The 11,075-nt window shown below is 41.4% G+C and overlaps 4 protein-coding genes across 5 annotated transcripts; 2 read left to right on the top strand and 2 right to left on the bottom strand.

Annotated features, from left to right (window-relative positions):
• The first annotated feature begins 247 nt into the window (after nt 1-247).
• On the top strand, nt 248-2,318 carry LOC108565882 (tRNA (guanine(10)-N2)-methyltransferase homolog). The gene is made up of 8 exons (XM_017925556.1): nt 248-541; nt 598-663; nt 726-974; nt 1,032-1,166; nt 1,235-1,498; nt 1,556-1,694; nt 1,755-1,953; nt 2,015-2,318. The coding sequence occupies exons 1-8, from the start codon at nt 476-478 to the stop codon at nt 2,298-2,300; spliced, it is 1,404 nt and encodes a 467-aa protein (XP_017781045.1). The 5' UTR covers nt 248-475; the 3' UTR covers nt 2,301-2,318.
• LOC108565881 (protein Peter pan) lies at nt 2,313-4,259 on the bottom strand. 2 transcript variants are annotated; one of them, XM_017925554.1, is made up of 7 exons: nt 4,009-4,259; nt 3,619-3,942; nt 3,371-3,558; nt 3,057-3,311; nt 2,806-2,993; nt 2,571-2,747; nt 2,313-2,528 (listed from the first exon to the last, which is right to left on the bottom strand). In XM_017925554.1, exons 1-7 carry the CDS (start codon nt 4,189-4,191, stop codon nt 2,332-2,334), a joined length of 1,512 nt encoding a protein of 503 aa, XP_017781043.1. In that variant the 5' UTR covers nt 4,192-4,259; the 3' UTR covers nt 2,313-2,331. The 2 variants fall into 2 exon arrangements, with proteins under 2 accessions (XP_017781043.1, XP_017781042.1); XM_017925553.1 differs by having other exon boundaries at nt 2,313-2,747; nt 4,009-4,258.
• A 125-nt stretch (nt 4,260-4,384) lies between these two features.
• On the top strand, nt 4,385-6,276 carry LOC108565884 (splicing factor 3A subunit 3). Its single transcript, XM_017925558.1, has 4 exons — nt 4,385-4,655; nt 4,722-5,001; nt 5,056-5,147; nt 5,203-6,276. The coding sequence occupies exons 1-4, from the start codon at nt 4,560-4,562 to the stop codon at nt 6,235-6,237; spliced, it is 1,503 nt and encodes a 500-aa protein (XP_017781047.1). The 5' UTR covers nt 4,385-4,559; the 3' UTR covers nt 6,238-6,276.
• Nucleotides 6,277-6,791: 515 nt separating this feature from the next.
• LOC108565883 (synaptic vesicle glycoprotein 2B-like) lies at nt 6,792-9,605 on the bottom strand. The gene is made up of 6 exons (XM_017925557.1): nt 9,536-9,605; nt 8,997-9,197; nt 8,418-8,580; nt 8,176-8,351; nt 7,853-8,037; nt 6,792-7,781 (listed from the first exon to the last, which is right to left on the bottom strand). The coding sequence occupies exons 1-6, from the start codon at nt 9,579-9,581 to the stop codon at nt 6,996-6,998; spliced, it is 1,557 nt and encodes a 518-aa protein (XP_017781046.1). The 5' UTR covers nt 9,582-9,605; the 3' UTR covers nt 6,792-6,995.
• Between the last annotated feature and the right edge of the window lie 1,470 nt (nt 9,606-11,075).

The raw sequence follows: 11,075 nt of genomic DNA, 5'->3' as shown, positions 1-11,075 counted from the left end.
AAACTTAAATATTTACTTATTTCAAAAAAATATTTGTATTAGCTTAGTAAGATACATAATACAGATATATTTGTATTATGTGTAAGATGAATATAGTGGATTAGGACTGTAGTATTTTAAATATCTAAACCTAACTCAATTTCAGTATTAAGCATTCGAATCTAATAGGATTGGTTGTAGGTAAATTATAAATAAATGTTTAAAGCTTTAGAAAGTAGCAACAATTTAAAATATTAAAGTAGAAATTAAGATGTATTGTGGTATAGATAACACTTGTTACATTAGAAAGTTTCTAGTCTAGCCTACATTTGTTATTGTGCAGAGTATTGTTTTAGTTCTACGTGTTTTGAACTGCTTTTCATGTGTAGCTGTGTTTATGGTGCGTTAATAAATACTTGAAAATCCACATTATTTCGTTTGTATTTATCACGTGTGATTTCGTGAATTGTTTAGAGGTTATATATATATTTTGAAAATGAATCAAGCGGGCAAGAGGTATTTGTTATGGTTCGCACAGGAGCATGTGGAATTTCGATTCCAAGTAAGTTTCCCTTAATATTGAAATTCTATAAATTTAAACTGTTTGTTTTCTAATAGGAAATAAATTCCTTGCTGACCGCTTTCAATATCACCATGGATTTCATTGAAAAACCTACAGATCTAGTGAGTTAATCGCAAATTAGTTATATTGTTTTTTTGTTAAGTTGTGTTTGTTTTATACATAGCAACCGTATTGGATGGTCAAGTTCGCTTCAGAGCAGGATGCCAAGAAAATCACACAAAGATCTGTCCTTTTGCGCTCCTGCATCGAACTGTGGGGTCATTCCAACAGCGTTGATGGTTTGCACGAGATGATGAAGAAGTTCCCTGAACACCTGATGGAGCCCCATCTGGACGAGGACAAGAGTTTCAAAATAGAGGTGGAGACTTTCTGCAAGCATTTCACGCAGCAGGAGAAAGTCGATAAAATCGAGGTAAAATAAAATTTTAAATGTAAAGTTTTAATTGATTTATTAATTCGTTTTTTTTAGGTGTTTGAGTATTTACCGTACAAAGGGCCGGTGAAGCTGAAAGATCCGGACACGTGTTTGCAGTACATCGAGTATTACGGGGTGGATCCGAACGCGCCGCCGGAGTCGCCGTACAGGGTGTTTTTTGGACGGTGGGTACGGACTTCCTTTGGAACGGACTTTTGGAAATCCTTAATTATTGATTTGATTTAAACTTTTCGTAGATTGCGAGCGGTCTGAGGCAGCTCATCAAGTATCTGTCGCTGAAAACTCGGAAGTTCATTGGTAATACCAGCATGGACGCGCAGTTGTCTTTGCTGATGGCCAATCAGGCTCAAATCAGGAACGGCGATCTGGTGTTGGATCCGTTCGTTGGGACGGGTTCGCTGCTGGTGGCAGCCGCGCAATTCGGCGGTTACGTTTTGGGTAGCGACATTGACTACCTGATGCTGCATGCAAGGACCAGACCATCCAGAATTACTCAACAGGTTACAACAAGATAAAATCCTTTATTCTTAACGTATTGCTAATACAATCAATTTTAGGTTCGTGACGACGATGAAGGAGTGAAAGCTAACATGATGCAATACAATCTAGAGAAACACTACTTGGACGTTTTAGTCAATGACTGCTCTATCCCTTTCTGGAGAGACAATTTAATGTTCGACGCAATCATTACAGATCGTGAGTTACAGTTTCTATATATGTTGGATCTATATTTTTCATGAATTTACACTTTTGTAGCTCCGTACGGAATTCGGGAATCGACGGAGAAAATCGGAACGTCGAAGGTGAACTGTAAAATTAGCGAGGACCACCTGAAAACGCACATTCCGGCCAAGGTCGAGTACAGCCTTTCCACCGTCTACTTTGACCTGCTGAACTTCTCGGCCAAGCATTTGAAAATGGGCGGCAGATTAGTCTGCTGGTTTCCCATATTCAGGTAATTTTGCAATCTCATCAGAAGCAATAGTTAAAATGATTTCCGTTTCGTTTGCATGCAGGGACGATTATAGTGAAGACGATCTGCCCAGGCATCCCTGCATGAAATTGGAGGCGAACAGCGAACAAGTACTCACCAAGCACACGTCTCGCAGACTGCTGACTTACGAGAAGATCGCCGAGTACGATAACTGCGAGGACGTGGAAAACACGATCAAGGATTTCAGGTACAAATACTACGAGACGAGGGAGGAGTCGAGGCAGGAGAGGCGATCGAGGAAGGCGGAGCTAAGGGCAAAGGGTAGGCTGGAGGCGGAGAGACGCAAAGTAACGAAACTATCGGAATAATAAATTTAAAAAAAAATATATTTTAATTGGATTATTTCTTAAACTTCCTGATCTTTCCACCGATCGGTCTGAAATCCCTGTTCTGCGAATTGGTTTTATCCACGCGCCTTCCACCTCCACCTCCTCCACCCTTCTTGTCCCTCCTGAATTTGCCGTCTCTGTCCTTCCCGAACTTCTTGTCCCTGCCGAATTTACCATCGCGATCTTTGCCGAATTTACCGTCACGATCTTTGCCGAACTTCTTGTCCCTGCCGAATTTACCATCGCGATCTTTGCCGAACTTTCTGTCCTTTCCGAATTTGCCGTCCCTGTCGTTGCCGAACTTTCTGTTCTTGACGAATTTCGACGAATCGTTACCATCGTTGTCCATCCTCGGTTTCTTCGGTCTGTAACCCCTGAACCCTTGAGCGGGTCGTTTCGTTCCCGTTTTATTTGAATCGAACAAATCTGAGAACAAATACCAAAAAATTAGATAAAATCCATGGAAATTTATACAAATATCTACCTTTCTCCGGTTCTTCTCCGACTTCCTTCCTATAATATTCAGCGTCATCGTCTTCAGATTCCTGTTCATTTTCGGTTTCTTTCTTCTTCTTGATACCCTCCAAAGCTTTACCATTCAATTCCTTCTTCTTAGCCTCCTTGGCCTTAACGTTGTGTTCCTGCTGTTTCTTCCTCTTTTCCTTCAATTTCCTGCAATTAAAAACAACAAGTAAAACAACTGTAATAACAAAAAAATATTAAAATTGAACTAACGCTTTAGCTTCTCGTCTCTTCCTGATCTCCTCCTTCTCTTCCTCGGTTTTATCAACGAACGCGTGGTACAACACTTCTCCGTCCATCAAACCGTCCTGCACTTTAACCAATTCTATACTGATCCTAGGTCCAATCTCTGACAGTCTAATCTTTGACTGTCCCTCGTTTAACACACCCCTCGCCTTTACATTCTCTGGTAATGTAATGTGCGAATTTGGGTCATCCTCGAACTCACTCTCTGATAAAAGTTCAGCCCTTCGAACAAAAATTAACATTAGCATCCAATCCAATTATTATCTGCACTCTTAACTTACTTAGTAACAAAATCTTCAATGTTATCGAATTTCCCTAGATTAGGCACCCTATTGCCAACGACAATCTTCTTGACGCCTTTTGATACGCCCACAGGAGCCACCTTGATCACGTAATGCCTGAAATCTATGACTTTTGTCGTCGGATTGTAATTCAACAGGACACACCTCTTCATCTTATTCAAATTCACCTGCAAATTTAATCCAATCAATACTTTTGATTTCTAATTTTTACATTCGCAAACACTCACAGTAGATAAGTTTAAGGCTGGGAACATGTTTTGGAACATTGTGGTCATAAGCTGCAATTCCTTTCCTTCACCAGAGAATCCGTTCATGACCATCAAGGGAGAATGGTCGAAGGCCTCTTTGAAAAGCATAGCCTTCTTCATGCTCGCTCTGATATCTTTGTTCAGTGTGAAATCGTGCACTTTGAAGCTCAACGTAGGTCCCCTTGGGAGACGGCAAATCTTCAAATTGATTCCGTGATGCGACTGATAGAATATACACATGTTTGTGACATGGAAGAACGATGCTATGTGAAGGAAGTCTTTCAATTTATTCGACTTTTTCTCCTGGAAACAATCAAATGATTCATATTACACAGATGAAATGATTATAAGTAAAAACAAGTTACTTACTTTAAGTTGGGTGGCTGTGAACGGTTCCATAACTTTCCTAAAATCCAAAGTCAATTTATTCAGGGGGCCCTCAATCGCTTTGCCCTTGTGTATGACGAAGGAATGGGGGGCCTTGACAAGACTTTCGGATTCCTCATGTCTCCTGTTTGGATTTTTATTCTTGTTCTTCGTCCTCCTGCCCATGTTCAACGTTCCACACTTTACAGGTTATGAAATCAAATGCCAAAATAATGCACGTGCATAACTATGAAAACATTATTGGTATAGGCAACTCAATTTACATCCAAGCATATAATAAGCTTATACTTCATCACATTTTGGCGCTGTAATCATCATTATTATTTATATTATTAACAATTAATTTACACTATTTATTTTAAACTAAAGATTACTTCTCGTATATTGTATGTAAATCAGCTTTTATAATGTTTCCATCTATGGGTTCGATGATGAAGTTGTTGAGAGAGAGAGTTTTGTCAGATGGTGATTGTAAACAAAACGTTCTGCAGTGTTTATTAGTGTTTTAGCTTTCTAGTTGATATTATTGGAGGATGGAAACGATTTTGGAGCAGCAGAGGCGGTATCATGAAGAGCGCGAGCGTCTGGTCGACGCTATGGTCAAGGAAATGCTGCACAAGAAAGTTACAGTAAGTACAAGCACATCCTAACCTGCAAATGCATACAAATTTACTAATTGTTTCATTTGTTTGTAGTATCGCGAAGGTATTAACTCGGATCATCGACTCAAGTACTTGCTAGACAAATATATAGATGATACTGAGAGACTCGTTGACTTGTACGAGGATAAGGATGGACAGAGGAAATTGGAGGTTGCTTCACTCACCGGCCCCAATGAATTCAATGAGTTTTACAATCGTCTGAAGCAGATCAAAGATTTCTACAGGAGACATCCGAATGAGATCAGTGTACCAATGTCTGTGGAGTTCGATGAGCTTGCAAAGGCCAGAGAAAATCCCACAGAGGAAATGTCAAGTATGTTTGAATTGTTGCTTTTGATTTATGTTATTAACATTTAATGTTTCTAAGATTTGGTCGAGTTCTCTGATGAGGAAGGTTATGGAAAGTATTTGGATTTGCACGAGTGCTACGAGAAGTATATTAATCTTAAAGGAATTGAGGTAAGGTTTATATTTTTTTTTAGCTATTCGGTTGAAACTGATGTGTTTATTTTAGAAAGTTGATTATATCACTTATTTGGGAATGTTCGATCAGCTTTACGATATACCGAAGGAGCGTAAAACCGGCGAATACAGACGTTACTTGTTGAATTTGATAGAGTACTTGAGTTGGTTCGGGCAGCGGATAAAACCGCTGATGGATTTGGAGTCGGAACTGAGGAAGGAGTCCGAAGCTGTGATGCTGCAGTGGGAGTCTGGCACAGTTCCGGGTTGGCCGAAGGAGACTGGATCCGCTTTGGCGAACGTCGGAGCCCATCTGGAGCTTTCGGCTTTCTCGAGCTGGGAGGAACTGGCGTCGTTGGGTCTGGACAGGTTGAAGTCTGCGCTGATGGCGTTGGGCTTGAAATGCGGCGGCACTTTGGAGGAGAGAGCGCAGAGGTTGTTTTCCACGAAAGGATTGACGTCGCTGGATCCGTCGCTGCTGGCCAAAAATAAAGCGGGGAAAGCGAGTAAAGAGAAGGAACAGCTGAGGCACAGGGATTTGGCTTGTCTGGAAGCTCAAGTGTACAGATTGGCTGAGTTGGTGTCTGCGCAAAGGGCTGCAACTAAGGAGAACGTGCAGAGGAAGCAGGCGCGTACCGACGGCGAAAGGGATGACAGCGAGAACGAGGAGAGCGACGACGAGAGCATCGACGACGACGCCGACGATGTTCCGTACAATCCAAAGAACCTGCCACTAGGTTGGGACGGCAAACCTATCCCTTATTGGCTGTACAAACTGCACGGCCTGAACATCAGTTACAATTGCGAAATCTGCGGCAATTACATTTATAAAGGGCCGAAGGCGTTCCAGAGGCATTTCGCCGAGTGGCGACACGCCCACGGCATGAGGTGTCTGGGCATCCCGAATACCGCCCACTTTGCCAACGTCACGCAAATCGAGGATGCACTCGCGCTCTGGGAAAAACTCAAAGTCCAGAAGCAGAGCGAAAGGTGGCAACCGGAAACTGAGGAAGAGTACGAGGATTCGCAGGGCAACGTGGTCAATCGAAAGACGTACGAGGATCTTAAAAGACAAGGCCTTTTGTAATTCATATTATTTTTATTTCAATAAAATTTACATAAACTACTACATACAAACTACATATATAGTCAAACTATCTTAATTAAATTGAATCGTTCTGCATGAATACAAAACGAAAACAATAAAATATATGAGTATTATATACATTTATTTTCCAATTTCTACAAATGATGGATCGATGAAACAACGGGACTTGGATGATTGAGAATGAGCGCACGACTAGTATCTATCTATTAAAACGATAGCTATATTATCGTTGGGTAATTATGTGTAATTTGAAAAATATCTTTTGTCGTAAATTGGACCGATAATTTGCCTTTGTTTCGGAATTTTCGTTGTTTTACGTTTAATCACCTTCAAATACTTTTTTTTTTAAATAGTTTTCAAAATTTCACAGTAAGTTTTCGACATGGTTTCATATGTTAATACAATAATAAAATGAATGAACGATGAGATGAGATTATTAACGAATGTGTGTGTTTGTATTATTTTTATTTATTTTATAATTTTGTTTTCCCACTTTTTTTTTTTAGTAAGTCTAATTTTTATAGAGTTTTGACTAGTATAAAAATGTAGATTTATTTGCAGTATCGATTCGATATAAATAGATCGACGAGAACGGAACAGAGAACAACAGACAAATAAAACTTGCAAACATTTGTGGTAACAATTAAAAGAAAGTAACAAAAAAAACAATTAAGGCTAAAAAAAATAAATATATGATGAGTATATTGGGTTGTGCGAAGATCGCGAGCGTTAGTTTTTCAGGCGAGATTTTTCTCTTTGGGCAGGAACAGGGCTATGAATGAGCAGCCTACGGTGATGATGCCCACGTAGAGGAAGGGCGGGGCGCAGCCGGACTTGAGCAGGTACGGGAATATCATGTTGCCGACGATAGTTTCCACCAGGCCGATGAGTCTTGTTAGAGAGATGGCCATCGTCCGCAGACGGGTGGGCAGCAGTTCGACGACGCTCACGTTGAAGACGACCGCGTTGACTGCGGACACCGCGGTCAGGACGGTGGACAGAACTACAACTGTTACGCTATTCGTTGCGAAGTAGATGGCACCGCCGCACGCGCCGGAGATGGCGCCCAATATGATGAACAGGTTCTTGTTACCAAGCCTGTTGATGACCCAACCGGTGAGCAGGAAGCTGAAGATGTTCGCCGACTGGACGATCATCAGGTTCGTGTAGACGTCGCTGTTGTTGTAATTGACGACGCAATCGGCTGAGACGTTCTTGTGATTGTGTGCCATCGTGTCGAGCACCATGCAGAACTCGCCGTTGCGACCGTTCGCCTCGACGAAATCGTTCATCGCGGTGAACAGCTGTGGCAGCCAGTTCTTCAGCGAGTTCAGGCCCATCTTGTAGCCCATCTGAACGGCCGACAGGAAGATTATGATCCACAGGTGCGGCGGGCAGAACAACGAGACGACGTTCCAGGCCTTCTCCTTGAACCCGCCGCCGCTCGCCTTCACATCCTTCACATCCGAATTGTTGTTTTCCACGTCCGTTTTGCTATCCGTTTCATCCACCAACACCTTGATCTGCAATAACAACAACAACAACAAAACAAATATAATTGCACTCGACTGGATCGATGATCGCGGAAACTCACCGGATAACTCTCCGGATCCTCTCCCGTGTTCCAAGAGTACACCTTCCTGAAGACATCCATGGCTTCCTCGTTCCTTCCCACCGACATCAGGAATTTCGGGCTTTCCGGCAGCAGCAGATGAGCGAATCCGCTTATGACGCTCGGAAGCGCCGACAGAAGAATATAAAAATTCCAATTGTGCAACTCTAATCAATAACAACAACAACACAAATCAATAAAACAAATCAATCAAATTGAATGGTCAACAGAAAAAGTGAATTCCCCTCCTTTCTGTTTATTTAGTCGAGAAATTAGCGCGCGATTAAAACTTGAAATTCACTCACCGAGGCCTTCGATGACGACGTCCAGGTTCTGCTTGAAGAAAAACCACGCCATCACCGGTAATATCACGTTGGCCATGTTGCTGAAGAGGCCCTGGCAGAGGAAGAATCTGGCCCGGTGCGTCGAACTGTGGAACTCGGAAAGAAGCGAGATGAGGATGGCCGTCGGTCCGTTCATTCTGCGCGAAACGAACGAAATTGTAGAATGAAAACTGCTATCTATATATTTATTTATTAGTACTCACATGAAACCTGCGAAATACTTGGAGATCAGCAGCATCGTGAAGCTCTGCGAGATGCCAGCGGACAGTATGAAGACGGTGTCCAGCAGGTAGCACGCGACCAGAAGCTTTTTCCTTCCGTAAGAATCCGCCAGGAATCCCCATATGAAACCGCTCGACAATATACCTATTTATTCAGAAATAATTGTTTTTCGTTTTTTAATGAATGAAACCGGCACAAAAAAAACTTACATAATGAGCATCAACATTTTTGCTAACAATTTCCTTTAGACAACAACCTCATTACTCCTAATGGGATCGAAAAATTTAACAACATTTCTTTAGACCAACAAATATCCAAAAAAATGTTCTTAAACTACTAACAATTGCAATTCTGAAATAAACGTGACTCGTGTTTCTTTGAATCGCGCGTTTCATATGAGTGATTCATTAAAAAGGAAAAGTAATAATAAAAAAAGGGAAACGTTTCCAATAAAAGCCGGATTAATTGATGCTAATTCTTAATGAATTCATGGAAATCTCTTCAAGTATTAATAGAACAATGAAGGAATGAATGAGTTGTTTGTCCTGTTCTTTTCATACCTATGTAGGTGATGGCATTTAAGAGTCCTTTGTTCTCGAGCGTGAGTTGCAGATCGCACTGGGCGACCGGTGAGACGTAGGACATTGCTTTCGTGTCGAAGACTTGGGCCCATCCGGACGGTATGGCGATGAGCAGCAGGAGAAGATTGAATTTGCCGAGTCCCGTAGCGGAGATGGCTGTTTCAAAGTCGGCGGGTCCATCTGGAACATCAGCAGCCACAGCACCATCAATTCTATCATCATGCCATGAGAAGAACAACTTCGGAAACGACAGTTTCATAATATGCGTATAGATGTTTTTTTTTTTTAAAAAAAGAAAAAAATTATAAAATACGCAGCTCAAGCGATGCGCTCGCCGTAGAAATGATCGAGACGCTCGAGGTCGGCCCCCTTTTTATAATATCCTACCTGTGCTTCGCGTGAATTACATCAACTACATATGCTTCCACTATTGCTACTACTACTATTACTACTATTACCACCGCTTCTTCTGCTACTACTACTACTACACAAGTCGCTTGCTTGCTTGCTGCACTTACCGGACTCCTCCAGCATCAACTTGAAAGACATTCCCTGGTTTTTCATTATACCATCACGTGAAGCCGAAGACTCGAGCCGCCCGAAGCCGCATGCAGAAATGATAAATTCGCACCGGAACGAAACGGCGACGAAAACAAAAAAAATCGATCCACTATTGATTTTTTGCATTAACACTACTTTTCTCTCGCTCTCTTCACGCTCTCATCAAAAACGACGACGCGAAATAGAATAGAAACAATGAAACGACCACTAGAAATAATCTAATTTAACAATTTTGAAACTGTTATGACTCTATTGAAGTATCTGCGTAATCCAGAAAGCCGGAGAAGATAGTTTTTTGTTTCTGGTATTGTTCAATGTCATGACAACGACTGTTACTTAAACATTATTAAACAAAATTTTTATTATATATTTTTTTTTTAATAAATTTCTCGAGTCCCGATAATTCCCGGGAATTCCCTTAATGAGTAACCATACACAGACAATGAACAACCAAGCGAATAGCGTAATCATCTATTGCAGTGCTTTCATAGAAATATTCTAATTTAACAATTTTGAAAGTGCGATAAAGTGTTATGACTAGTATCTACATAATCCAGAAAGCCGGAGAAGATAGTTTTTTGTTTCTGGTATTGTTCAATGTCATGACAACGACTGTTACTTAAACATTATTAAACAAAATTTTTATTATATATTTTTTTTTTTAATAAATTTCTCGAGTCCCGATAATTCCCGGGAATTCCCTTAATGAGTAATGAACAACAAAGCGAATAGCGTAATCATCTATTGCAGTGCTTTCATATCCGTCTTCGGGAGGAAGGCGACGAGGAAGGCGCACACGAGGAACGTCGAACCTATGAAGATGAAGGCTGGAGCACATCCTGCAGCTAAGAGATACGAGAAGACAGCCGTTCCGGTCATCGTGCCGACGCGACCCATCATCATGCTCAGAGCTATGGCCAAAGTCCTGCAAAACGAGAACATCATCAACAACAACATCATCAAAACAAGAAGTCGACGCGAAAACCTTAGAGTCGTCGGAAAGAGGTCGACAATGATGGTGAGGATGACGATCGTGCAGGCGGCGGCGCACGCCAGGAAGATGGTCGTCATGACGATGATGAAGTGATGATTCGGGGTGTAGTAGATCGAAATCATGGCCGCACCCGATATGCTCGCCAGCAAAACTGCACAATCGCAATTGTTTATTCGGTCGGAACGGTCGCCAACTGATTTTATTTCAGCGACCGCTGATTTTAGATAACTCACACATTATGTTCTTCTTTCCCAATCTGTTGATGATGAAGTTGATGATTATGTAGAGGGAGATGATCACGGCGGCCATCATAATTGCAGTCCAATACACAAACGACGTTTCCTGCACAAGTCACAGAATTGTAACGACAATTAGATTCGAAGTAGATGTTTAATTTTTGGAAAAAATAACGAAAATTACTCGAAAACTATAATAGATAAAATGAATCCAATAGCAAGTATCGATATATTACTGTGCGTTAACCGTTTGGTTGTAATTCGTGT

The sequence above is a fragment of the Nicrophorus vespilloides genome, unplaced genomic scaffold, assembly GCF_001412225.1.
Source record: "Nicrophorus vespilloides isolate i.1.1-1 unplaced genomic scaffold, Nicve_v1.0, whole genome shotgun sequence".
NCBI classification, from domain to species: domain Eukaryota; kingdom Metazoa; phylum Arthropoda; class Insecta; order Coleoptera; family Silphidae; genus Nicrophorus; species Nicrophorus vespilloides.
This window is presented reverse-complemented; position numbering and strand designations above follow the sequence as displayed.

Coding starts and splice junctions, on each gene's coding strand:
- LOC108565882 (XM_017925556.1), top strand. CDS start 476: ATGAATCAAGCGGGCAAGAGGTATTTGTTATGGTTCGCACAGGAGCAT. Junction 1,499..1,555: donor CATCCAGAATTACTCAACAG/GTTACAACAAGA, acceptor AATCAATTTTAG/GTTCGTGACGACGATGAAGG. Junction 1,954..2,014: donor TGCTGGTTTCCCATATTCAG/GTAATTTTGCAA, acceptor GTTTGCATGCAG/GGACGATTATAGTGAAGACG.
- LOC108565881 (XM_017925553.1), bottom strand. CDS start 4,191: ATGGGCAGGAGGACGAAGAACAAGAATAAAAATCCAAACAGGAGACAT. Junction 3,943..4,008: donor TCACAGCCACCCAACTTAAA/GTAAGTAACTTG, acceptor GATTGTTTCCAG/GAGAAAAAGTCGAATAAATT. Junction 2,994..3,056: donor AAGAGACGAGAAGCTAAAGC/GTTAGTTCAATT, acceptor TTTTAATTGCAG/GAAATTGAAGGAAAAGAGGA.
- LOC108565884 (XM_017925558.1), top strand. CDS start 4,560: ATGGAAACGATTTTGGAGCAGCAGAGGCGGTATCATGAAGAGCGCGAG. Junction 5,002..5,055: donor TCCCACAGAGGAAATGTCAA/GTATGTTTGAAT, acceptor AATGTTTCTAAG/ATTTGGTCGAGTTCTCTGAT. Junction 5,148..5,202: donor TTAATCTTAAAGGAATTGAG/GTAAGGTTTATA, acceptor TGTTTATTTTAG/AAAGTTGATTATATCACTTA.
- LOC108565883 (XM_017925557.1), bottom strand. CDS start 9,581: ATGAAAAACCAGGGAATGTCTTTCAAGTTGATGCTGGAGGAGTCCG. Junction 8,352..8,417: donor AAGTATTTCGCAGGTTTCAT/GTGAGTACTAAT, acceptor CGTTTCGCGCAG/AATGAACGGACCGACGGCCA. Junction 8,038..8,175: donor CGTCGTCATCGAAGGCCTCG/GTGAGTGAATTT, acceptor GTTATTGATTAG/AGTTGCACAATTGGAATTTT.